General features: G+C 39.9%; 1 protein-coding gene across 1 annotated transcript in view; it reads left to right on the top strand.

Annotated features, from left to right (window-relative positions):
* The window catches only part of LOC309676867 (transcription initiation factor TFIID subunit 4-like), a gene marked incomplete at its 5' end in the record, with an annotated part of 144,626 nt that overhangs the window by 44,623 nt on the left and 74,889 nt on the right, over positions 1-25,114 (top strand). The window contains 3 exons of the mRNA XM_082489518.1: positions 1,566-1,735; positions 19,796-19,926; positions 21,977-22,102. Of these exons, the coding sequence (XP_082345644.1) occupies positions 1,566-1,735; positions 19,796-19,926; positions 21,977-22,102 (427 nt within the window). The remainder of the gene's footprint in view (positions 1-1,565; positions 1,736-19,795; positions 19,927-21,976; positions 22,103-25,114) is intronic.

The raw sequence follows: 25,114 nt of genomic DNA, 5'->3' as shown, positions 1-25,114 counted from the left end.
ACCCTCCTATGAGTATCGCATACATACCATGTGAAATGCAAACCTGGAAATTATTTAGACTCGGCATGAAAACCATCAAGGCAGGGGATCAGTTTTGTGACACTATCCTCAGGAATTTCATTCTAAGAGAAGAAATCAAGTGTTTAGCACTCGTGGAAAATAATAATAGCTCATTTCTGTAGCATTTTTCTGACCATCGTTGTAAAGTTTTCAGTCTTCTGCCTGAAGTGTTCAGCGCATCTCTCCAGGTTTATACAAACAAAAATCCCTTCTTCTCACAAAAGAAGATAAAACCAACATCTAACAAACCATAAAAGTCTTCCACCAAAATTGGCTGCTCTAGTGCAGATATCGAGGAGAGTATGGGAGGACAGGGCGGATCTAGGTGAGGGATCCTTTGGACATGTATGGCAGGACAGGGGGGACCTAGATTGATGGATTTCTAGATTTGTCTCCTTTTGTTCTCAGACCTTACTTGCAGCTTTTGGTTTTTACTGTAGGTGTTAAACTTGTAACAAGTGACAGAAAGTATTCTAGGGTACATAGGACGACAGCTATGTAATAATTTTTTAAAAGTCTTTTAAATTAACCTTTTATTTTTTTGCTCGATGCAGTAGTTGGAGTCTAGACTTGGATTTATGTGGATATTTGCCATATATATATTCTCGAAGGTTGTGTCACTGTTCCTAGAATATGCTGAAATAGAGTGTTTGTTTCAGTAATAGCTCCTGCATAGAATGTCCTAAAAACAGATGGCTCTGTCCCCAGTTATGAGTCATTCCTCGTAGAGGCAGGAGGTAAAAGATGCTTGGGAGACAGAGGTATGGAAACTCAAATTTATTAGTCGGTATTTCAAGCTGTTAGGAAGGGTGTTGCAGGGCAAACAGTGGCCTGGGAAGTGCTGCACCTTCCCAAACGCAGCTCATTTTTCGAAAACCAGTTGACACGTTCAACTGATTCTTGTGTGTTGCCCGAGAAAATACCAGCGCATAGTCAAACCACGCTTGGAAACCAAACTTACCTATGAACTCATTATGGTCGAAGAGTCTTTCCTGGCTATTGCTGAAAATGCTTTGGTGGCCATTTTGACAGGACCTTGTGAAACAGTGCAGGATTCTAACTTCATGGTTTTGCTTTTAATGTCTGGGCGGGGTTTATTTATTTTGTCATTTTACTCCTAGTTTTCAGCATAAAGAGAATAGCCAAATGCTCTGTCTTTAGTGCTGATCATTGCCCTTGGTTTCCTGACCGTCCTGGTTTCGTTGCTATCACTGTCTCTCAGATGAAGGAAAGACACCTCTGTCACACCTTCTGTTGCAGACAAATTGTCCCACTTCTAAAGTTTGCCTTATGTGGTCAGAGAAATGTGTAGTTATTTCTGAACCTAGAATATATGCTGTGAAAATGGAGACGCTAGTGGCTGTGCCTCAAGTTGGCCCAGGCACCGGGCGCGTTGTTTGATGATTACTTTCGGAGAAGCAGATAATAAACAAAATGAATATATCACATGCAGAATTATTTTTATTTGATTTGGGTTTGGTTTGTGTTTTTTTTTTTCATTATAGAGATGACGATGACATCAATGACGTTGCCTCTATGGCTGGCGTTAACCTTAATGAAGAAAGTGCCCGAATTATGGCTACCAACTCTGACTTGGTTGGAACCCAGATACAGTCCTGTAAAGATGAACCCTTTCTTGCTGCTATACCTCTACATAAACGCATACTTGAAACGGGTGAGAAACATGTCCTTTCCTTTTGGTAGTGTTCCCTTTGGAGTTCGGTGATTCTGAGTAAGAGAGTGTGCCGGGCACTTAAGATTGTTCTTTAAGAATTTTATTACATAATTTTGTATTACAAAACTTTCAAGGTTTTTGTGATGAAAGTAACTTTGTTATCTCAAGCTGGAAAAAAAATAGTATACTGGTACTTTTATACTTCATGCTTTCCCCATGTTTTTTATGTCCAAGGATCTCAATGCTCTTTGCAAACATTAATTATTTCTCACAATCCTCCTTCATGTTTTACACATGAGAAGGTTGAAAGAGAGAGGTAAAGTAAGTAGTACAGGTCACAGAGGACACCTGTGAATAACATTTAACAGGATGTTGAAGTTATCTGTCAAGATTTTCTTTCCCCATACAAACCAGTTATCCAGTTCTTAACACCTGCATCTATTTAAGTTGCTAGTGATTTTCTTACAGCATTTTTTCCAAAAGGTGTATTTATTTATCTGCCATTTGAAAATAGAAGTTAAAAACTTTAGTAGAAAAAATAACTATTCAAAATCAGTGATGTTTTAAGGTTAGTAAGTATGCTCAGAATGTATTTATATGACATACTGCATAAATATATATATGTTCTAGTACCTTAACATATCTTTTTTACCATAATTTTGGCAATATTGTCAGAGCAATCAGTGTCTTGAGATACTAAGCTCAAATTGTTTTGGGGCATAAATCATAGATTTCTTTTGGAACTGTCCTTACGTCACTAGTGAAATTTGTAAAATTTGTAGGGATCTAGTTCTTGTAATTTTAAAGATAAGACCAAAATCTTGTAACAAATCAGTACAGTTAGGTTTTGAAGCCACACGGTTACTTCTGAAATGTTACGTATGTTTATGTTCATTGAATTAATGGAAGCCTTTTTATATTGCACTTGCAGGCAAAGTTCTTCATTGACTTATTGTCAAGCTTCACTCTTGCATTTTAATTGGCGCCCTTTTAAGTTCTCATTCCGAGAAACGCGTTATTTTGCATGCCGTAGTTACTGTGTTGCGATGATGCGGTGATGGCATTACGTGACGCAGTCGGGGAACGCGTATGTGCAGCACCGTGTGGGATGGAGTACCACCACCTGAGATAGGAAGCCAGCAAGGTTTTCATGACACTTGTTTGAGAAACTGTTGTGAGGGATGCTCACATCGTAGTTTATACAGGTGTAAGAAGACAAAAAGGAAACAGACATAAAACTGTTAAAAAGAATGGGAAATCAGTAATGAATTTGCCATATAAGCCTTAATGAACTGTCTGGGTGTAACAATTGCTGCACACCACGAAGCTGTAATTACAAGTGCAGGACTTACAGGAATCTGTACATACTTGAAGAGCCACAGAGCCCATCACACTATTCATCACTGCCTTTTGGGGTTTGCTCCTCTGAGGAACAAATCCCTATGGCTGTTTTTGAAGCTTTATTGGCTTTGATAATTGAAATGAAACTTCCAAAGCTTTTAAAAGCAGCTGCAGGGATTTACTTCTCAAAAGCAGTGAATCCAGAAGAGCGGCCACTCCTAGTGATCTCCTGCAGCCACTTTTAGAGCTTTATTTTGGCTTTACATGAAGCCTTTTATAGTTTTGAAAGTGGCTGTGGGGTTCACTAGTGGCTACTATCTGGGATCTATGGCTCTTGAGGAGAGAATTCCTTCAGCCGAGTTTGAAGTTTTAGAAGCTTGGTTTTCACTGTGTGTGGCCAGATCTGTTGTTTGCACAGGACCACACACAAATTTAGTAGTTTGTGCTACTGGGCACTTAAAATAACGACATTGTAAGTTCACGGCAAAACTCAGTCTTGCCATGTGTTGCTGTGCCTGGACAGACCAGGGCTCTGCGAAGGAGGCGCTGACCTTCGCAAGCGCATGGGGGAAAAGGAAGGATGTTCCGTGAGTCCTCCTCCTTCTGCTTTCGTTAGGCCTGTTGACAAAGGAGGTAAAATAACGTCGGTTCTCCTTACTTTTACCTGAATGTGACTTAAACAGACCTATTTTCTACCTTTAAATCTATTCACATTTAACGATCACTTTAGGTTTAGGGCACGTTTTTAATGTTTTAGGAAAAGGGAGATTTGTGCTATGTACAGTATTAGGAAACCGCTCGTCTCTCCTTTCTCAGAAGCGAGATCTTTCAAGTTCGCTGTAATATTAATCTCCTCCTCTCTTTTCTGAGTAAGAGCTGTGTCGAGCAACTCAGTAGTGTTCCCCAAAGGCTGTTTCAGAGATTGTGCTTCCATTCACCAGGGTCGGAGTATAAACTGCTAAAGTGAGAGCAGATGCTGTTCAGTCCTTGGCAGTAACCACCAGCCAAATGCCTCAAAGTTATAATGAAAGAGGTTTCTTAATATATTGTGCGTTCTTATCTCTACTGTAACTTGGCAGCGATGTCATCCAAAGTTTATTTTAAATCTAAATGACTAATATTGATCCTTTTAAATGGAAGAAGTAACTGAAAGGTGATTAATGCGAAGATATTCATCCGCTTCCCACCCGCGTCCTTATCCAGCTCCGTATCTAGCCATCTTTGGCTGGTAATCGCTGCCATTTGTTCGCGTAGGAAGGCAGGGCTGCCGCGCCTTCGGATTCTTCTTTGATGCAAAATCAAGAGAGGGTATTTCTTAGCAGATAACCTATTTCTTTCGCTATTCCATTCAGGATCATGAAACCATAAGCCCCGATCTCTCTGTGTGACAGCACAGCACAGGAGTTGGGAGGCTTTTCTTCCTCTTGTTGGGAAGTTGAGAGGCAGAGGTTGACGTGCTTCATGCACGTGCGTGCTCAGGTGCATACAAACCCTTCAGACTTTCTAGGTCTTTATTAGTAAGATGGGTTGTGTTTCTTTAAAGGGCAAGATAAGCCGATTAGACCCTCACAAATAAATAACGCTGGAAGAGCCGCGCTTTTTCGTGTGCTTTTATGGGAAAGAAACAAGAAAAATAACCTTAGGAATCTGTAACTGTTTCACTTTTATTCATTCATAAGCTGTTTCCTGGTGGGTAGGAACGCTCTGTTAGTTAGGTTTTACAAGCTAGTCCTTGACATTCTGAACGTCCACTGTTTACCAAAAGGGGCATCACTTTAATGAATAAACCAATATGATTTAGCAGGTTGTTTTAAGCGCGACGGTTTACTCTGGTTTTAACCATCTTGTGAAAATAGAAACTCCGTGACGCAGGAATAACTTTATTACAGCCTTGTTTCTGACAGCAGATAAGAATTAGGCTGCACTGTGTTTTATATTTAATATTAGTGGAAGGTAGCAGGACGTAGGGAACGATGGGATAAAAGGTGACCTTTTTTATATTGCCTGATAACTAAATCTGTGGAAAAAGGGAACAGGTATGTTGTGTGCTTTCCTGAGAAGTCTTTCGACTGGGAGTTGGTGGTCCCCAGAACCTCCGTTAGCAGTTCCAAAAAACTTTGCTTTATATTTTATGGTCAACAGAGCATGGTATCCTCACAAGCTTAGAAACTGCAGCAGCATATTAATTCCTACAGCTTTTGTATTAACTCTCATTTCTTCTACAGCCAGATGATGCCATTTTGCTTTCACTTGGCTATTTCGAAAATGTCACAACTTGTGGAGAATCTTAACCGTAAATTAATTGTCTTAATGCAATAATAATGAAACATAAGTTTGGCATACTGTATTCTCTGACTTAGATTGTTTCTTTCTCTCTTTCTTTTCACTTTCAGTGTTCCTCACCCAATTTTTCTACTTCAGTTTTTATTGTTACAGAGCATTGGCTGAATAGAATGATTACAAATGTGACATTCTAAGAAATGTGGGACTGGTTTGGCCATATTGAATACGTTTTAACTGTTTGTCTTGTATTTTCAGATTATTTTTACTTAAATATATATACAATAAAAATGTATTGGCGAATCATCGATTATTTTTATTTCACATTCATTCAAGGTTATTTTTGTGTCTGCAGTAGGAAATCCATTTTTCTATAACATGATCTTATGGAATGCTGTATTTCTGTCTGTTATCTAGCATTGTTCTAAATTTCCTTTGGAAAAAGTCTATTGCATTGACAACATAGCATAGACCTGCAACATTTCCTATCATAAAATTAGTACTGGGTTCCCTTGCTTCGTCCAAATAGATTTTTAGGCTGGAACGCAGCCTGGAAACGTGCTGATGAATCCAAATTCCGCTAGTAGTTAAAAGTAGTTAAAAGGCCCAACAGTCTTCCTCAAAGCAGCTTCAGAGGAACACGGCTTGACAGAATGAAGGCGCTGTCTCTCTCAGTGTAACGGTTGTAGGGTTAGGCTCAACAGAATTCATAGATTTACCTTTTTGTTGTTTTACATGTCATACACTTTTTAATTCTGTCTGATGAAATACTGATCATTGTTCTGCCTTGATTCTTTCTGTGTTCAGTCACACTTGAGTTGCATGTCTGCTATAAAAACGCATGTTAAAGCGTAAAGGAAACAGCTTATCTGTGTTTGCTGTGTTCTGCAGTGTACTGAATCCACTATGAGGCATCACAGTGACAGCCCAGTTGTATGCATATGTATGTATTTTAAATAAATAATTTGAATACTCTGGAGGGCATTTTATATTGCTAAACCGTCTCAATACTGATTGGGATATCCTTCACGGGGCCAGGCCAGTGGATTTCAGAGCCTCTATTTAAAGTACTTGTTACTAGGTTAATAAAGGAGTCATTCTGTCATCCCCCTTTCATCTGTCTGTTTGTCAACAGTTGTATTCATGTATGAATGAGATGAAACTGCTATTGATGATTGCTCTGCATATACAGAGCAGTTCTAACATAAAAGGATACCTGTTTCTCTGCTTGGTTTACTTTGGAGGGGTTTTATGGCCGCTTAGATTACAGTTGTGGGTTCTGAAATTCTGAGCTATCAGATTGCCTGTGAATGTACTTTTTTGTTTTCACTGCACTTTTTGTCAATGCGACTTAGTCGTTTTCATTGTTGACTTTAAACTTTTTATCCATGAGTTGATCTGTCTTCAAACTGAAATATTCCTTTTAATATCAGTTTTTCCACCAGCATCTTTCTGTCAGGATGACCTCCTTAAATACCTCTGGACATAACTCTTGATTGTGTTTGGAGAGAGTTCTGACACGTACTTGTTTGGAATTTTGAGGTTTTGCATTGTCCTAATGGCATGCTTGGTCCACTTTGAACTGTACCCGGAGTGCTCTTTTTCTATGATTCTAGTTGCTTTTTCTCCGGAAAAAAAAAAGTCACGTTAGGTATTGTATAATCCAAATTGCAAGTTTCCGTGCATGCCGAATACATTGAATTTCTCTAGTTCCTATAAGCTTCAGTATGTCACCTGCAGAGATGTGGCAGGTATAGAGATGTATCTACGTTCTGACACCTGGAATAGTTCTGTAACTTAGTGCAGAGTTAGGGTTTTTTTTTCATTAGTATGAAACAAGCAATTTGCTAGAAAGTTTCTGTAGATTGGAAGGTGTGCATAGCTCCCAATCCTCTTATCAGTGTCCAAAGTTGTGATAATTTAATTTCTTATGTTGAGATTGGAGCGTATTGTACGTGTTCAATAGAGAATCTGGTTTTGTATTCCAACTTAATCGATTGCTAATGATGCAATATTATGAGACAATTATATGTTATTTACATTTATTATCTCCTCTTCCAAAAAGGTGGGAATACATTCCCATCTTAGTATCAGCAGCAGTGTTGCCAAATAAACATAGCCAGTAAGTATTTCAGCAGAATGTTAAGCCGTATTGTTGTTCTTTCTTTAATAGGTCCATGATTAGACTTCCTGTTTTACAAGATGTCCCAACATGTGTTGGAACGGTAACTTCAGTACCACCCGAGAGCTTGGAGTCTGCCTTTCTGTGAAAGGTAGGGCAGCTTCCGTTCAATATTTTTTGTGTATTTCTAAGGTTTTCTTCTTATTAATCTTATTGGTTCTGCAACAGTACAGAATCTGAGTTATGCTTTTTTAGCCGTATCACCTCTAAGTGCCAGAGCTGATGTTATTTCATCAAGCAGTAATTTCTCAAAATAAACGCGGATATGTTCAAACTCTGATTATTTATGAAGAAAATGAACCTGTTTCTTCAGGCATCATTTTCAAAGGTTTTACTCCAACTGAACTGAGAGCATGACCGTACTATTTGCTCCCAGAAAGATCTGGAGAATTCAGGTTTTGTTTTCACCATAATACCTTGCTTTTCTGTTTTATGGATGTAGTGGAAGAGCCTTCTTTAAAAGGTCTTGCTACTTCTGGAAGGCAGTTCTGGCCTTCAGGGCCTACCAAAATACGTTGCCCAGCCTCAGAATAAGTTTGTATCTGGGAATTGAATGGCTTAACTTCCTTGGTCTCTGCAAAGGAGAGTGAAATTAAGATCATCATTCTGTGGAGATGCATTCTCTACCAGATTCATTTATAAAGTCCATCTCATAAAGAGATTTCTGGTAATAAATATTGGATGTAAAATAAGAACAATAAAAAGAAAACCTTAGAGAACCATTCAATATTGCAATAAAGCTGACTTACATTATCCCTGTAGGCAAACTCCATGCTCTAGAGGTGGTACTAATGTCCCCAACTCTCAACACATGTTGGAACATCTTTGTGGAGGAGGAAGTCATTGATCAGTGAGCAGCCTCTTCAAGGATCGTTTAAGGGGGAAAAAGTAAAAGGTAATATTTTCTAAAATATGTTGAAATGATTGTGCATTCCGTTTATTTGGCAATCCTGCTGCTCATACTAAGGTCGTAATGTTTTCATTTCTTTAAATTAACGAAAAAACTCATAAACTTCAGTTTAGTCTTTCCTTCTGCCTTGTGTTTGAATTGCATTTGTTAGCCTCCCTCGTGTTCCTTGAGTCTACTGCTTACAACATCCAGGTTCTACTATAGCTCATTGCCAGTTTGACACTTTTTTCCAGTGCTTATCAGAGGGAGAGTATTAGTCTGTGGTTTAACCAGTTTTGCAGTGTTTAGTGTTAAATAAGTCACAGCCAAATGTTGCAAAGTGTTGAACTGGTACAAAGACATTCTCCTGGTAACAAAAGGGTGTTTGTTTTCAAGGAAGTAGCTGCAACACTGGATGTTGTGCCCGATGAGGTACCACCACCTGTTCTTGCACAATAACGCAGAAGTGCAACTTTAATATCTACTATCATAAACTACAGCTATTTTGACAAAATCAAATGACCCTGTCTGATCTGGATAAACTTTGTAGCGGCAGACGGTGTGGTGATGCACGGATTTGGTATTAATGAATGTGGCACAATGTCCTGATCTTGACAACTTTTCCTCTGATCCTGGACGTACGCAGGTGAAGGTGCTGACACTTTGAAATTCAGGTTGTGGTCTTCGGTCTGCCCTTCTGGTATCCTTTATAACTCCCCGTATTCTTTGTGCATATCCTTTCCTGCTGACACGTTCATCCCGCCGCCTTAAGATGAGGCCTTGTGTTGAGCTAGTCTGCCTGGCATCAGACTTGTGGCGGGCCACAACATGACTTTTATAGTGTCAGAGAGATGGTTTCTCCGGGAAAAAAAGCGGCCAAAATGCCTGCATTGTTTACAAAAATTGCTTTAAAAGAACAGAAGCATATAGGCAAATTCTAATGCTTGGTGTTCCTTTTAATCCTTGTGTGGCTGTGATGGGGAGTGTGTTCCGTTAGCGCGAGGGCTGCGTTACAGGATGCTGGCATCTGTGCCTCCACCTGTGTTTGTCATCTCTGGCACTCTTACCTCTGTCTCACCTGACATACTGCCATAATCGTATACTTCTTGTACTTAAGCCCGAGGTCCTGTAATGGTTTAGTATCTTTTGATCTTGGGCTTAGCCCGAGAAGCACATTCCTCTAGCCTTCGTGAAAACAATTAGGGCACAAATCCCCAACTAACCACCTCTCTATTGTTTTCTCAAGGACTCTCGCCGGTGTCGTTGCCATATTAGTTCTTTCTCATCTGGTCCCTATAACAATTTCTTTTGATTAGACTCTGTAGTGAGTAACCAAACAACAGAAGTGCATCGAGGCATGTATTATTATTCATAAAAATAGTGAACATATTTTCCAGTTCGCCGCTGTCACTCTCTGTTTATTCTTGAATGTTCCTGAGTGTCTTTGGACATGCTTATTATGTTGTGTTGTATTTATGTTTTGAGAAAACTAAGATAAAAAAAAAAAAAACAAACAAACAAAAAAAACCAACTGAAATCGTGTAACTGTAATCTGTATATTCTCATTTGACTTGTTGAGACCTGCACCAATTCCAGTTCTCATCCCTTCCTCTGTCTTTTAGATTTTCCTCACACTGTTCAGTCGCTGCAGCACAGGTTACTGGGGTTATAGAGTAGGATCTGGATGTAGTTCTCAAAAATTCTTTGACCTTTAGTGCCTCCCTTTTAATAACTTCAGCATCCTCCCTTCTTTTAGGATATACGCATGACATTGCATAAAAGTAATCTTAAAGAGGAATTATTAAAAGAGAAGGAATTAAACATCAAAATTAAGGAGAACATGTTTCCTTTGGACACCGAGATTTTTGTTTTCTTCTAAAAGAAATTAGGTAACACACAGTTTAGTTACAGGGAAAAAAAAAAAGGGAAGAGAGTAAATAGTAGTAGCTTCTGTTCCTTCAGAGTTTCCATTCTCTCTGTCCTCTCCGATCAAGCTGCCTTGCCGACTGAGTACCAGCTGTTTTCTTCTCCAAGATGCACTGCTTATATGTTCATGCTTCCATGGTTTGTGGCAACTCCTTCCATTTTTCAGGCCACCACATACCTGTGCTTAATGTTGTTTGGTGACTAGCTGGGTTCTTAGAGGCAAACCACTAAGGGTAATAAAAAGGCTCTTTAGGGATGATTAATAGCTACCTTTCAGCTGTTTAATTATCTAGCTTAGAGACAGAATTTTGGAAACTGGATTGTCTGGTTATATGTATTTTAGGGCAGACCTCTTCTCAAATTAGTCCTTTCTTTTTGCCAAAAAGTATGAATTATGTGTGGGTTTCCAGACTTACCCGAGCCTGGTTGAGAATTCTTAGAGAAGTGAAGACTTTTTTTTTTGTCATTCTTACATGACTTCCATCAAAAAACACTAATTGTGTAAGTAGGGTTAAGTAGGATTCTGGAGAAATTCTTTTTCTACTTCATGAATTTTTTTTGTCCCGCCCCAAATCCCACCGACTGGCATAAGAGCTTAGAATCAGACATTTTGGGCTGGGTTACACATAGATTTTACATGGATGCAACTATTTCTCTGGCTCTGTTGTGTTAAAATAATTGCACTAATGTAACCCCCTAGAATGGAGCTATTTTTATGGTTTTCCCTTTATAAGAATTAGGGATATCAGATGAAATTAGAAGGTAGAAGTTCAAAATAGGCAAAAAGGGCTATTTTTTTTTTTTGCCAGGTGAGTAGTTAAGTTGTGGAACTCTTTGTTCTAGGATGTTGCGGGTTCAAAAAACGACTCGAAAAATTAATGGGAGAAAGATTCCATCCTGACCTAATAGAGAGAAAGATTAGATCCTCTAACGTAGGATGGTCCTAGGCTGTATGTTGTCGCAGAGTGGTCACCGCACACTTTTTTTTTTTTTTTTTTTGTAAAACAGTCTTCTAGCAGCCTCTCCCACTACTGCTGTTTGTTAGAGTGCCAGACTGTATTACTCAGTATAGCTTTTCTTAGCTTTTTATACAATGATATAAATACATAGCTATTTATTATAGTATAGTTTGTACAGAATAAGTTAAATCCACTGTAGTACCTGAAACAAGCTTTGAGTGGTTTTGTGCCAGTGCATTCACGCCACAGAGCTTATGAGTCTTAGTTGAGTCTTAGTTTGCTAAAATAATTTGGTTGGCATTTACCTGGGGGGGGGGGGGGGGGGAGCAGGAGGAGAAGAGTATTAAAATTTGTGTACCGTTTATTTAGAATTGTTATTGCTTTAGGTTACGCTACAGTTGTATTGCTGGTTATCTTTTTTTTTCTGCTGGGTCTTGTACTGAAAATGGCGATGTATTTTGAGGATTTTAATCTGCAAGTTTGGGATTTATTAATTTATTTTTAAAAAGTAACTGATGTTTCACCAGCTTCTCAATTTCACAAAATGCATGCCGGGGAGTCATCTCAAGGTGGGTAGTTCTGAAGAAGTATAGAACGAACACTACACCCAGCAAGGCTTGAGTTCTCAAGAAGGCCGTCCACGTTTATGCAGAAGCCGGCTCATGGGGGAATTTGTATCCTATGAGAGGAGGAATGTTCTTTCACAAACAAGCTTACTGAAGTAATTAATGAAGGATCTTCCATTATTTTGTAAATAACAATTACAAGGTGATAAAAGGTCGTTCTCTTTAACAAAGTCAGCTTATTATATCTGAAGGTGAACTGGAAGTATAGTGTTGAACAGTATCAAATACCGGTTTACAAAATCTTTCCCGTTGCAGTTCAGGGCTGGTTTGGAGCTGTGGAACATATCTTGGCCATCTGCCCCTCTCAGAGGGGTGCTGGTTTGTACCTGCTAGAGGGAATCGTTTCCCAAATCTCAAAGCGCTTGGCACTGATTCTGCCTGGTTTGGCAGGAAGCGCTCCCGTGCCCGCGGCTCCCTGTGAGCGCTGCCGGCGATGGGCTCCTCGGAGGCGCCTGCTCCAACGGCGTCGTTGGGATTGGCTGGCTTTGTGAAGGTACCAACTACAGAACTTTGGTTTCTCCTTCCTTCATCCTGTCTTCCAGCACCAGACAGGCTTCACAGTACAGCAAGTCAACTTACTAAATTATTTATGTGTTTAGTTAGTAAGACTTAAAGTGAAGCTTTTATTTAAAGGACTGGAACCAGAAAATTACAGCTAAAATTATCATAGAATCATAGAACGGTTTAGGTTGGAAGGGACCTTGAAGACCATCTTGTTCCACCCCCCTGCCCCGGGCAGGGACAACTCCCCCCAGCCCAGGTTGCCCCCAGCCCCGTCCAACCCGGCCTTGAACACCCCCAGGGATGGGGCAGCCACAGCTTCTTGGGGCACCCTGCGCCAGGGGCTCACCGCCCCCACAGGAGAGAATTTCTTCCTAATGTTTAATCTAAACCTGCCCTCTTCCAGTTTGAAGCCATTCCCCCTCGGCCTATCACTCCATGCCCTTGAGAACAGTCCCTCCCCAGCTCTCCTGAAGCCCCTTTAGGCACTGGAAGGCCGCAATAAGGTCTCCCCAGAGCCTTCTCTTCTCCAGGCTGAACAGTTATCATACTGTTTCTTTTGCCTGGGATCGCTAGGTTATCTTACGCCCCTAGGAATCTCTAATTCTAATCATCAGAGCTAGTGATTTGTTGTTTGCACTATCACTCTGTTTAACGAGCTTTCCCTTCAGTTTTTAACACTTAAAGTCTGTCTGGGGCTCTGGTAGCCCCCCAGCAATACCCCCAGGCTATTTTGTGCCCAAACAACCTCCTCAGTTTTTTCCTTCATTGTGTTCCATGTTCCAATCCCCATTCTCTAGCTTAATATTTAAGATTGGGTTTTCCCTTCCATGGCAACCTGAATGCAGCGTTGGTGGATTGCTGTGTGGGAGATGTACCCCATTCTTACGTCCCACCTGATTCGGTTGGGACAAGTAAGTTCAGTAATGGCCATTTATGGCTCCTCAGAGTGCCCAGGGCCTCGGTGCATGGGAGTTGTTTCCCCTTTGTGTTTAGCCAGCGTGACAGTTAAATGCTGTTGCTCGGTTTAGAACTATTAGTGTAATAGTGTTAGACAAAGCACCCATTGCTTTCTCTTCATGATGGACTTCTGCCGTTTGTCTCCGTCTTGCGGCACACGAGCGGCTGTACCGGCGGAAGAGGTCTGGACCTACGAGCATTGGTTCCCCTTCCAACGTGGGCCAATATTGCACGCACGGAATTCGGAGTTGTAGAAGTTGCTCCTGGTTTTAAGGTGATGGCAGAGAGGGCTTTCCGCAGTTCTGGCTGACCTGTGATTAGGGCAAATAGAGACTAATTATGCGCTCTCCCAGTGTTGCTGTTGAAGGACAAGACAAATTCAAGCCCTAAAAACATGCTGTTTAACTGTTTAAAACCAGTTCTTCAAGGTTTTTTCTGTTTTAAGTGTAAACTTAAAGAGATTTTATACAGGCACTCAATAATTTATTACATCAATAATCAGAGTCAGACCTAATGCTTTACAAATAATTTTTTTTATCTTTGATCTCAGTCCTGTCAGTCCTCTTAAAGTATAAATTATTAACGTAACTTTTTGATTCTTTGAAAGCCTACCTGCAAAGATAGTATTTTTCTTCTGCCTCTCAAACAGGGCAGTACTCTTCTTATGATTTATTTCAGTTTGTTTGATCAATAAAGTATAATTAAACTTTTAAAGTGCAGCAAAGCCGGTACCTTTCGGAAAGCTAAGCAGACGATAGCACTCTTCAGAATTTTCACTTCCTGGGACCTGAAAGTTTTCAATGACAAGGTTCAGGTGCTTTTATGTTTGTAAAAAAACAGTCTTGTGCTAGTGACACATATGCCAATATCAGAATAATATTGCTGAACGTTTTTTCCCTCAAGGTTTTTGGAACTTACATACACGTTCTAACTTTCTGGAAACTATTGCAATAGCTGAAACTTTTAAATAGAATATAGTTTATTTGTAAAAAAAAAATATTCTAACACATACTTCCTTTGCATGCTGTCTTGTATACTGTAGATCTTTATTAAACGCTGATTGGACCATGGTTTGCTATTAAAGCTTCCGAGCGTGTAGTTAAGAACTAATATGCAGGCAGGCTTTATTGTGGTGTTCTGTCAGTGCTTGGCAGATTAGAAACCTGCTTACTTTGGGGGTGTTACTTTGTGATCCCTCGTGTTTTTTGTATAGGATAGTGTGACTCAACTGACTGCTTTAGTGGCATTTGGTGCCTCTGAGGGTGTGTTGAAACTGAGTCCTGCCACAAAGAATTGAAGTGTTCATGCAATCAGTCATCAATTCTTGATCGTCTTGTACAGTTGCGGTGTAGTAGAGATCTGGCAAGAACACTTGAATGAAGAACGCGACCTTAGTTACATCTTTAAAAATATAAAAACTCAAATTCAAGTGGAGAGATTGGTTAAAATTATAGCTTGGAGCATTGCTTTGCTCCAGCTCCAATTTTGTTGTTAACCTTGATGATGTTTTTATCATAGCTCTAGGAAAAGTTCAGAATTACATTGCTAAAGTAATTTTAAAGTCTTGAAGCACATACTTGTTATCAAAAATGTCTAAATTTAACAAATGTATTATTTAAAAGCCAGCAACTTTTTTTCAAATTGCACACTTCTTGATGTTTTACTTTTAAGTGTGTGGCTCTTTACTGCTTTAAATGCAGAGTTTTGGTCACAAAAGTAGAAGTTAAGATGGCCACGTTATCAAATTTTAAGCCCATTAAGATCATCACCTAAAGTCAGAAACAAGTTCAACTTTTTTAACAAAAGACAGGTGATAGCAGTCTGTTGATAGAAATAAGTTAGGTTTTTTGTCTAGTCTAAATTTGCTCTTTGGTTTTCACACTTCTGTATGTATGTAAGTGTATATGTTATGACGTACTATTGCAATGATCAGATGGTGCGATTCAGACGAGAATGCAGAGTGCTAGGACCTAAATGAAAGTGCCTGTAGATGAAGCCACTGTCCAGTGACTTGGTTAGAAAGATGAGTAATATATTGAGAATATTTGTGGTTTGTGATACAATTAAGTATGTATAGTGTTATAAAATACATATATATGTACATACACATTTCTTAAAACTATAAATTATATTTCTTTTCCCACATTATCATCAGGGATCACCGAGGGAATCTTGCAAAGGGAAGAGAAGCCTTTCTGTATTAAAACTGAGAAGAGTAATTATGCAGACTGGGGGAATATCTCAGGAATTTCCTATTTAGAGATCAGCATTATTTTCCTTTGATGGCAGACAGAATTCCACTATGCTTTTTATAAATGAGAGTGGATGAAACTCGGGAGGAGATGTAGCAGTGAAGAAAAAAAAATACTAAGACTTCAATGTAGAAACATCTGAAAATTAACAGTTTCCAGCCCTTTGCATAGATTCATTTTCTGCTTGGCATTTTCTCCGAGTAGCTGAAACAGACGAACTCTAAACGGTGGTATGGGGACTTTTCTTAGGCCAGCTGGTCCATAAAGTGGTATGTGTGACTGGTTGTGGACGTGTAACTAGGGCAGCCTTTCCGAGTGTGGCTGAGGGTGTTGTTTCAGGAGCACGTTGGTAGTTTTCCCAGCCTTGCCCCAAGTACAACCCAGGTATTTAAGTGGTGTGCCACATCGTCATGTAGTGTACAGCGTTGGAACGCGCCCTGCTCCTGACAGCCGATGCTAACCGGATTCTGACCGATGTAACTGAGAGCAGGGAGGACGTGACGATGCTTCCACACGTGGTGAATGTTGTGTATGACAAGTTGACTTTTTAAAAACGGATCTTTTTGTTGCCTGGTTTCTTGACGCTGATTCATTTTTGGGGAAATTTGTTTTGTATTCTTTTTTCCTTAGCCTGTTTTCCAAAGAAAGCTAGCCTTAAGAGGTTGAACCGTCTCTTTGCCTTCCTTCTCTCTCCCTTCAGGTAACTTTTGAATCCACTGATAGATCAGCAGCTAGATAGCCCTCCGTGTGTGCCAGCTGAGGGGGAAATCAACCGTTTTGCCCTTTTCTTTGTTGTTCTGTCTGGTTGGCTGCCAGTCAGCGCTCTGGTACAGCCTGGCCGGGCTGTCCTCGGGGTGAGCCGACTGTGCCCAGCCGGCAGCCTGGGCAGGTATGGCCTGGGAGACACGCCGGGGGTGATCCTAGCTGCACGAGGGAACTAACGGCATTGTGCGATAATGAGGAATACGGGGGGAAGTTGGAGCTATGCGGGAGGACAGGGATCATAGGTTGGAAGAGAACCTGAGTGGCCGTCTAGTCCAACCTCTTGCTCCAAGCTGGGTCAACGGTAAATTCAGACAAGGTTGCCTAGGGCGTTGTCTGGCTGAGTCTTAAAAACCTGGAAGGTGGGAGAGTCTACAACTTTTTTTGTGCAAAGCGTTCCAGAACTTAATTATCTTCATAATGAAGAATTCTTCCCTATATCCAGTCAGAACCTCTGCTATTTCAGGTTATGAATTTTTTTCTCATTCTTCTTCCAGGCATCCTCAGTAAAGAGTCTGGCTCCATCTTCTTAATAACCTCTCCCCTAAGCCTTCTCCAGGATAAAGAACGCTCAGGTTCTCCTCGTACAGGTCATATGCTCCAACCCCATAACCTTCTTAGTGACTTTTCCCTGGACTCAAGTTTTTCCAAGTCTGTCTCGTACCGGGTGACCCAAAACTGGCTGCAGTATTCCAGATGTGGGCTGAGTGCAGAGGAATAATCGCTTCCCTTCCTGTATCGATCACTGTTGGTCTGCCATTTTGCTGTTGATACAACCCACTATGCTGTTAGTCTGCGTCCAGGATGGACGGCTGAATCCTGGCTCGCCTGCTGCCCACCAGACCCTCATGTGCCTTCCGCCAGCGCCGCCATCCCGGTAGGCAGTGCCCAGCCTGTGTCGTGGCAGAGTTAGTCCATCCCAGGTGCTGTACTTTGCATTTGTCCTTCTTGAATTTCATGAAGTTCCTGCTGACCCGCTCACGAGGTCCTCCTGACGGGCAGCCCTTCCCTTTGCTCCCCTCAGCGTGGTGCCATCTGCAAACTTGGTGGGGGTGCTTTGGGTGTCCTTCTCCAGGTCACCGAGAAGGGTATTAAAAAGGGCACGTCCTGGGCAGACTCCTGAGGGCTCCGTTCCTAACTGGCCTCCGGGTGGTTTTCTGAACTTGAGACTATTGTGTTGAGGGATTTCAGAAAGTTACTGGGATATTGGGGAGGCTGATGAAGAGGACGTAGGACAAGAATCTTTAGGAACCAGGCATCTCAGGGAACGATCCTTTGACTACGGATGAATTTCTGAGGACTTGAATAGGCAGAACAAGCTATATAATGGTTAAATTTGCTTGGAACAAAAGTCTTTAAAATTAGGAAAACCTTTATTGCGGAAAAAACCAAGATGGTGATAGTTCTTTGTTATGAAAGGATTGTGTGTGTGTATGTGTGTGTGTTCAGGGAAATTGGGTAGCTCTAGTTACACTGCTGAAATTCAACAAGTTATTATTTTAACAATTATTCATTCGTACCCTTACCTAGAATACTCGGCAGAATTTTCCATCTCAAACCTCTTTTCTGGATACTAGTTAATTAAATTTCCCATCTTGCTTGCATTTTATCTTTCAGACTAGGGTTTTTTGGTTGATAGCTTTGCTTACACATGTTTGCATAATAAAATGGTGCATGCTCAAATAGGTCTTGATATTGCAAGTCTGACTTGCAGAAATAGCTCCTACCAATATGAATAGTCCCAGGGACTTCAAGGACTTAATTTGCATGAGTAACAGTTGTAGCATTGGGATCTTAATGCGTATGTCTGCTTTCCATTATATGTTCAGCTTTCAGCAACTCCAGCGGAGTTCCATCTCTATTACAGAGGACACCAAGAAAGACTTAATTTTTTTTCTTTAGCGATAAAGCAAAAATCAGTTAAAAAGCATATATGCATATTGCTAAAATCCTTAAGGTAACATGTACAATATGGAGTCAGTGATGGCTTAAGTTAGTTTAAGAGATAACGACTTCAAAGAATCATTAAAAAAATTAATATCAGAAGTATGTGACACAGAATCCAGCTCTGGGAAGTGTGGGAATGATGTGCTGTAGTGATGTAATAAAATCTACATTTAAATAGACACTGCAGATCAAAAAATAATAATAATAAGAAAGAGGGAGAGCCGGGATGAAGGAGAGCCAGAGGGGACCGAACCCCTTTCACAGGGCATGGCACGCGCCGGCTGCGGGAGCCGTCTGGCGGCCCCGATTCAGGGCAGTGCCGCTGCCCGCCTTCCCGCGGGGCCGGCGATGGAGCGTCCCCCGGCTGGCCCTGAGAGGAGCCCCGCGTGCTGCCCCGGCTGCCAGATCCCACTTTCCTGGAGTGTTTCGCACACCCATCGATGGTTCACAAGCATTTATTTTAAGTCTTGGGCTCGTTCAATGGAAAAGTGATTCCGTGTAATCAGAGTATGTACTCTTTTATGGTGGGGCACATCCGATAATCCGTACCACATGCAACTACTGATTTCTTTGTATATAAAACACGTACGTGTCTGTGTGCACGCATGGAGTTTTCCATCCAGAAAACCGTCAGACTGGGACTACTCATACGTATGTCTTTGTAGGACTATGGCTTAGATTAGTATGTATATTCATGGAGCTACACATTTGTAGCCAATTGCTCATAATTATTTCGATGAATTTAGGAATTCTTAAGTATTACCCATGTTCTTGTTTCTGTAGCCTAGGTGGTTTTTAAGGTATCAGTACATTAGACTGTAAGTGTTTGATTTCCGTATAAACTCAGCACAAAGTATCAAATGGCTAAAACATTAAGAATATGTCTTTTAGCAGTGTTTGGGGTACAACTGGTGTTTTTAAATAACTGTTGCTAATATGACTTTTTTTTCCTCATATTCAATTAATAGTTTGTTTTTTGTTTTTTTTTTTTCCCTAAAGAATTGTTCTTATCAGTAGTATGCCAGTAGTGCAGGCTGAAGTAAGCAACAGTGTGCTCTGGGCTGCAGCCTTGCCTCGCCGACGCCGGAATTCACCTGCACTAACGCTTCTGAAAGTAAAGGAATTGCTTTTGCTGAGGACTGAAATTGTCTCGTACTCTGTTATGCTTTGTTTTAATATAGCAGGGTAAACTTCAGTAAAGTTTTAAGATTCTTTCCAAGTGGTAAAGAAAAAAGCTCTGATTTCTCGTTCAAACTGTGAAGTGTAGTCACACCTCTTCTCAAGGGGTCGTGAATGTATCACCACAGCTATGTAAATACACTGTCGCGGATTTTTCTGTTCAGGGAAAGGAAGTGATGACTTTATGTTCTTTAGAGGCTTGGGTTTTTTTGTGGGAGGTAAGCTAATTCTGTTTTGTTTTGTTTTTTTGCTTTAGCTAAAAAACTAGGAATTACTGATGTGCCAGCTGAGGTGGTTACTTTTATTTCCCATGCGACACAAAACAGATTAAGAACAGTGATAGAAAAAGTAACCGTGATAACCCAGCACCGAATGGAATCGTACAAAGTAAGTGTGCAAAGAAGGGTATCGCGCGTTACAGAGCGATGCAGCGTGGTGCCGTTTTGTCGTAGCACACGGTAGGTGTTTTGCGTTCGTTCTGCGTGCAAAGCGTGTTTTAATCACAGGTTTGTCTACCTCAGCAAATAGAGCGCGGCGGTGTGATCGCACTGCTGGCCAGACCTGTCTCCCTCCTCTGGGCTAGAATTTGTGTGTAGAATTATGTTTTCATCCTTCTGCGCTAAAGCGTCTAGCGGGGAGCCTCTGGTAAGCTCTCTCTGCTCGTGGATTGCGACAAAGACTGTTGATTCCTGATGTCTCCTTTTTTGACCAAGGTAACCATTGATTGGAACAAAATTGCTTCAGCAGATAGGAATCTGTGGTAACTTGACGTGTCCTTGGCTGAGAGAAATACTCACATTTTACAAAAGCTACCAATTTGTCTTAAACCAGCAGCTGAAGAGTTCAGCTGTAAGTTCGGCACTGTAATTAAACAATGGTATTATCTTTAAAAAGAACATTTCAAGGTAAAATGCTACCCTGATTCCATTGTTAGTGATTGTATTCTTGAAGAAAAAGGGAAACAATTTAGATATCTTAAACCGGGGGGGGGGGAAATTTAAATAACAATCTGCAAAAAAATTTAAATAAGAATCTGCAACAATTTAGATACCTTAAACCGGGAGGGGGGAAATTTAAATAAGAATCTGCAAACCAGTTTGAAATTCAAATAGATCACACATCTCTCTTGATAAATGTGAAGTATCATTTTTTTTATAAAAGTAAGATGCTAATAGTTGTTAAACTGGTGTAAAAGCAAGATTGTAATAACTGTAGTTGTGTGTCCTTAGATTTCTTTAGTGCATATATAAATTGAGTAGCTCTGATTTGGTTTTTTGCTCGTTTGGGTGGGTGGGTTTTTTTGTGTTTTCCTTGAGCGAGAGCCTGCTCAAACAGCTTTGGACTGTTTTGCCCGGCTATTTCCCAAACCTGAGTCCCAGTTGGACTAATTATAGGTGGCGTTTGCAAGAAAAATTATCTTTGGGATCTGTGATTAGAATCAACATCACTGTGATAGAAAAATGGATTAAAAAAAGTAAAAGCCACTATGCCTGTGCATTGCCTACACTTACATCTTGCTTCGCAGTTGGTGGATATATTCTACTACACTGGACTAAAAGTAAAAACTTGTTTCTTTCCAATACTCTTCATCAGCTTCAGCAGTGTTAAATCCCTCCGTCCTTCTCCCGAGGACGTTGTCTGAGAGGAAGACACTTCGCTTAGTCCATGCTAAGGCAAAGATGTGTTTAAAATAATATCTTAACAGATTCTTAGAAAAAAACCTCGTGTTGTCTCCCATGGAATCGTAGCATTTTCATTGTCTTCTGTATATGTTCTGGTTAATGGTTTTCTTTGATTTCATAGCGTTGCAGTCTAAAAGGAAAATTAAGCAGATAAACGAGGTGGAAGTAATACAAATAATTTATTTTTCTGACATTCTGAGTGCTCCCCATGTGGCTTGTGTCATAAATTCGTATTGTTTGTTGGATACCAGAAAAGCTTGCATGCTCTTAGTTGTCGTAAAGTTTAATTGTAATTAGAGGCTTATTTTCAACTGAACTTTTAGCTTTAATATTTTTATAATGCTGCATCTTGATCGTGTCTGTTACCAGTTCAAGATGGGTACAAATACAGGAATTGCGGATTACAACCAGGCTTATAGCCTATATCTAGGGCTGGTCAGTAAGTTAAGCATCTTGGGGTTTTTTTTAATCACTAAGTCCATTAGTTTTATTTTTTTAACTCTTTGATATCTCTGGTGCTGATAAATCAGTCCTTGTTTTTTAGATTTGCTTAGATATTAATTAAATAATCAGATTCTGGCTACATTATTAAGCAGGCTGGCTTCATTCCCCCGAGCTTAAAAAAACCCAACAGAATATTGTTTTTATTGTTAGTACAGTGGAAAGATTTTAACGTGTAACACCTACAGTCATCTTTAAATGCATAGCCTTGATGAAAATGCACGTTTTCATAAAACACTGTTCTTATTTTACAGGATGATGAATGGTACGAACAAGCTACAGACGTCCGATCACAGTTAAAGTTTTTTGAACAGTTGGAGCGTTTAGAAAAGCAAAGGAAAGATGAACAAGAGAGGGAAATCTTGCTAAAGGCCGCCAAGGTATCTGCTTTGCTCTATTTTTTTAAACTCCTTAACAATTCATAATCTTCAAACAGTTATTTAATTTCTTGAAATCTGTTTCATAAGTGTATTTTGTTTCTTGTAACAAGAAGATACTGTTGTCGTGACATCACACCTTTAATTCATTAAGTCCTGCTGTCTTCTGTGTGATGACTCCAGACCTACCTGCCTGGAATGCTGCTGTGTTTTCAAGATACAGCTCTGAATTTGATGAATTCTTGGGAATATAGGAGACAATGGCTAACATTTTCAAAATAACTTGGTGAAATGATTTTCACAATTGCCTTTGAAATTCAATAGATGCCAGGGTTTCTGTGCCATTTGACAATCACAGCCTCTGTGCTTCTGGTATTTAAACACAATTCAGTAAACTGTTATGGATTTTTTTGAGGCTTTTTACTTTACTTCTTGAGTTTTGGGGGGCTTTGTACTTCTCGAGTTTTAAAAAAAAGTTTTGTCCATTTGTTTATTTTAATTTAAATACTCTATGTCCCAGTTGGTGTTCTGCTCACCTGTATATAACTGCATTATTTAACTGATTCATGCTCGTCTTCAGTTAACTATCAACTCTTCTGGACTTGTTCCTTTGCAACTTTAATTCCAAAGACTGAATTTTCATACATGCAATAGAACAAACTAAGACAGTATTGTTTGAAGAGCGTATACAGGTATAGATAAATTTCCTGTTTATAACTGCAAATTTAATTATATATATTATGTCAAACTGCAAATAAGTTTATCCCTTAGTTATCTCAATTTTCACTGCGTTTGCATTTTCATTGACTTATTTATTTTATATTCGAAAGAGATTATACTCTTGATGAGACGAGAACAACTCAGTCCTCAATTGTAGGAACCTCCTGATTTTGTGCCATTAAGGCTCACAAATTGAGGTGTTTTTCAAAAAACCTAGCCTTGCTTACTTCAGATTTTTTTTACTTTAATCTGTCCTGTTTTCAGTCTTAATTTATAATTGTTCACGTTGTTAAATATTCCACACATTTCCACGTAACATACGTACTTTTTGGATGTTTAGATGGAAACAGGTTTACTGTTTTCATTCTTAATGCTTATTTTTTTTTTTTAAATAAAGAAATACCTTTTTTTTTTTAATCCTCTTTTCTCCATTCAGTGAATAAGTCTTGATGAATCATGTTTTCTTTTCTGTGTACGCTGCTGCTTGTGTGTTACGTTGGTTCAGTTTTTTAATGGACATTGAGGAAAATACGGTAGCTTGTAGTCCTTAGTTCAGAAATGTTTCCCTGACTGCACAAAGCCTTACGCGGGCTGATCTGAGGTTGGGACCTCCTGCTGTCCCTTCCAACCCAAATTACTTCATGGCTTGTTGTTCTTTGGGTTTTTTTTTCTTGTTTTAGTCTTGAATGATATAAACTCCTGTGAAGTCAAAATTTAGGAAAGAAATACCTGATCAACAAGTTTGATTCCTGTAGATTACAGAAAGAGAAAATTAAAGACTTCTACAACAAACAATTATAAAAAAAAAGAGTCCTATGCTTGATTTGAAGAAATTACCTTAATGAAAATAATGAATGCATAAAGCAGCTTCATAACCAGGAAGCGATAGGAGGCAGCGTGGCATAACTACATGGTATGCTGGAATCATAGAATCAATCGTCTAGGTTGGAAGGGACCTGTAAGATCATCAAGTCCAACCATCAAGCCAGCACTGCCCAGCCCACCACTAACCCGTGTCCCTCAGCACCACATCTACCCATCTTTTAGATCCCTCCAGGGATGGCGCCTCCAACACTGCCCTGGGCAGCCGTGCCAGGGCTTGACAGCCCTTTCCGTGGGGAACTTTTTCCTAAGGATGCAGTACATATAATGACACAGTTATTAAAGGGACAGAGTTAAAATCTGCCCTGGCTGCCCTGCTAACTAGTGGTAAGGATCAGTAACCATTTCATGTCTGCTGACTGATACTTGGGTCTGCAAAGGGCGTAGTGGCTAAACTGGCTCTGGAGACCGAAATACCTGCTATGCAAAGGCCACGTTTCCCCGATCATGGCATCTTTGTCACCTTGACAGTGTTGTGTCTTTAAAGGTTAGAAAACTCGTGATTTTAAAATGAAATTTCAGTTTCTGCTTTTTTCCCTATAAATGGTTAAAGCTAAAAATCAGATTTTTTTTCTTCTATTTATAACTGAAGCTTCTTAATGTGCCTTTTAGGTGAATAGAGCGATCTTTTATCTCACACGTGTTTTGACATGTTATTCTGCAACATGTTTTTAAAGTTACTCGGGAGAACAACTTTAGGAAAACTCAAAATTTCCTGCTAGTGGTACCTCATCTATTGTCTAGTATGGAACAGCGTAAACAGGTTTAACTTGCACAGTGACAATTCTATTGTGATTATTTGCCCCTTGGAGCCTTGTTAACATCCGAAGTCCGACTTTTGACAAACAATAAGATAGTGAAGGAAGTGTTTTGGGCACTGGAGTGGGTGGTATTAAATAACCAACTTAACAACAAAATACTCAACAGAAAAGATGGTGAGAAAGAAAGAACAGTTTGAAATGAAAGGGAAGTCAGCATGAGTCTTTGGGAAGTTTTGAAACCGAGTTGGTAATTTTGTGTTAGAATTCAATAAAGGGTAAGAAAGATATGCAGACGATGATCAAAGAAAGTGTCGGGTTTGCAGGTTTTTGTTGTTGTGCGTAGTGGGTTGGTTTCTTTAGGAGGAGAAAAGAAAATATTTGACACTAGTGTTCTCATTGATCTGCAACCATAATTTCAGTTGTTACAGTAGGATGTGATTGCAGAATTTGTAAGCACCCAGATGGGGTTGGTTTTGCTTCAGGAAATGTTTTAGGCAGAATGAGACATAAAATCACATGGGGCGATAGAAGAAAAAAAAAATAGGTTTCAAAAAATCTTTTAAATTTCTGACATTCTGAGGGACGTCACTATCCAAGTTAAAAAATAATTGTGAAGCTGCAAGAGTATCTTTAAAGCAAAAAAGCAGTATTG

Source organism: Vanellus vanellus (genome assembly GCF_965231255.1).
Source record: "Vanellus vanellus genome assembly, chromosome: 12".
NCBI lineage: Eukaryota > Metazoa > Chordata > Aves > Charadriiformes > Charadriidae > Vanellus > Vanellus vanellus.
This window is presented reverse-complemented; position numbering and strand designations above follow the sequence as displayed.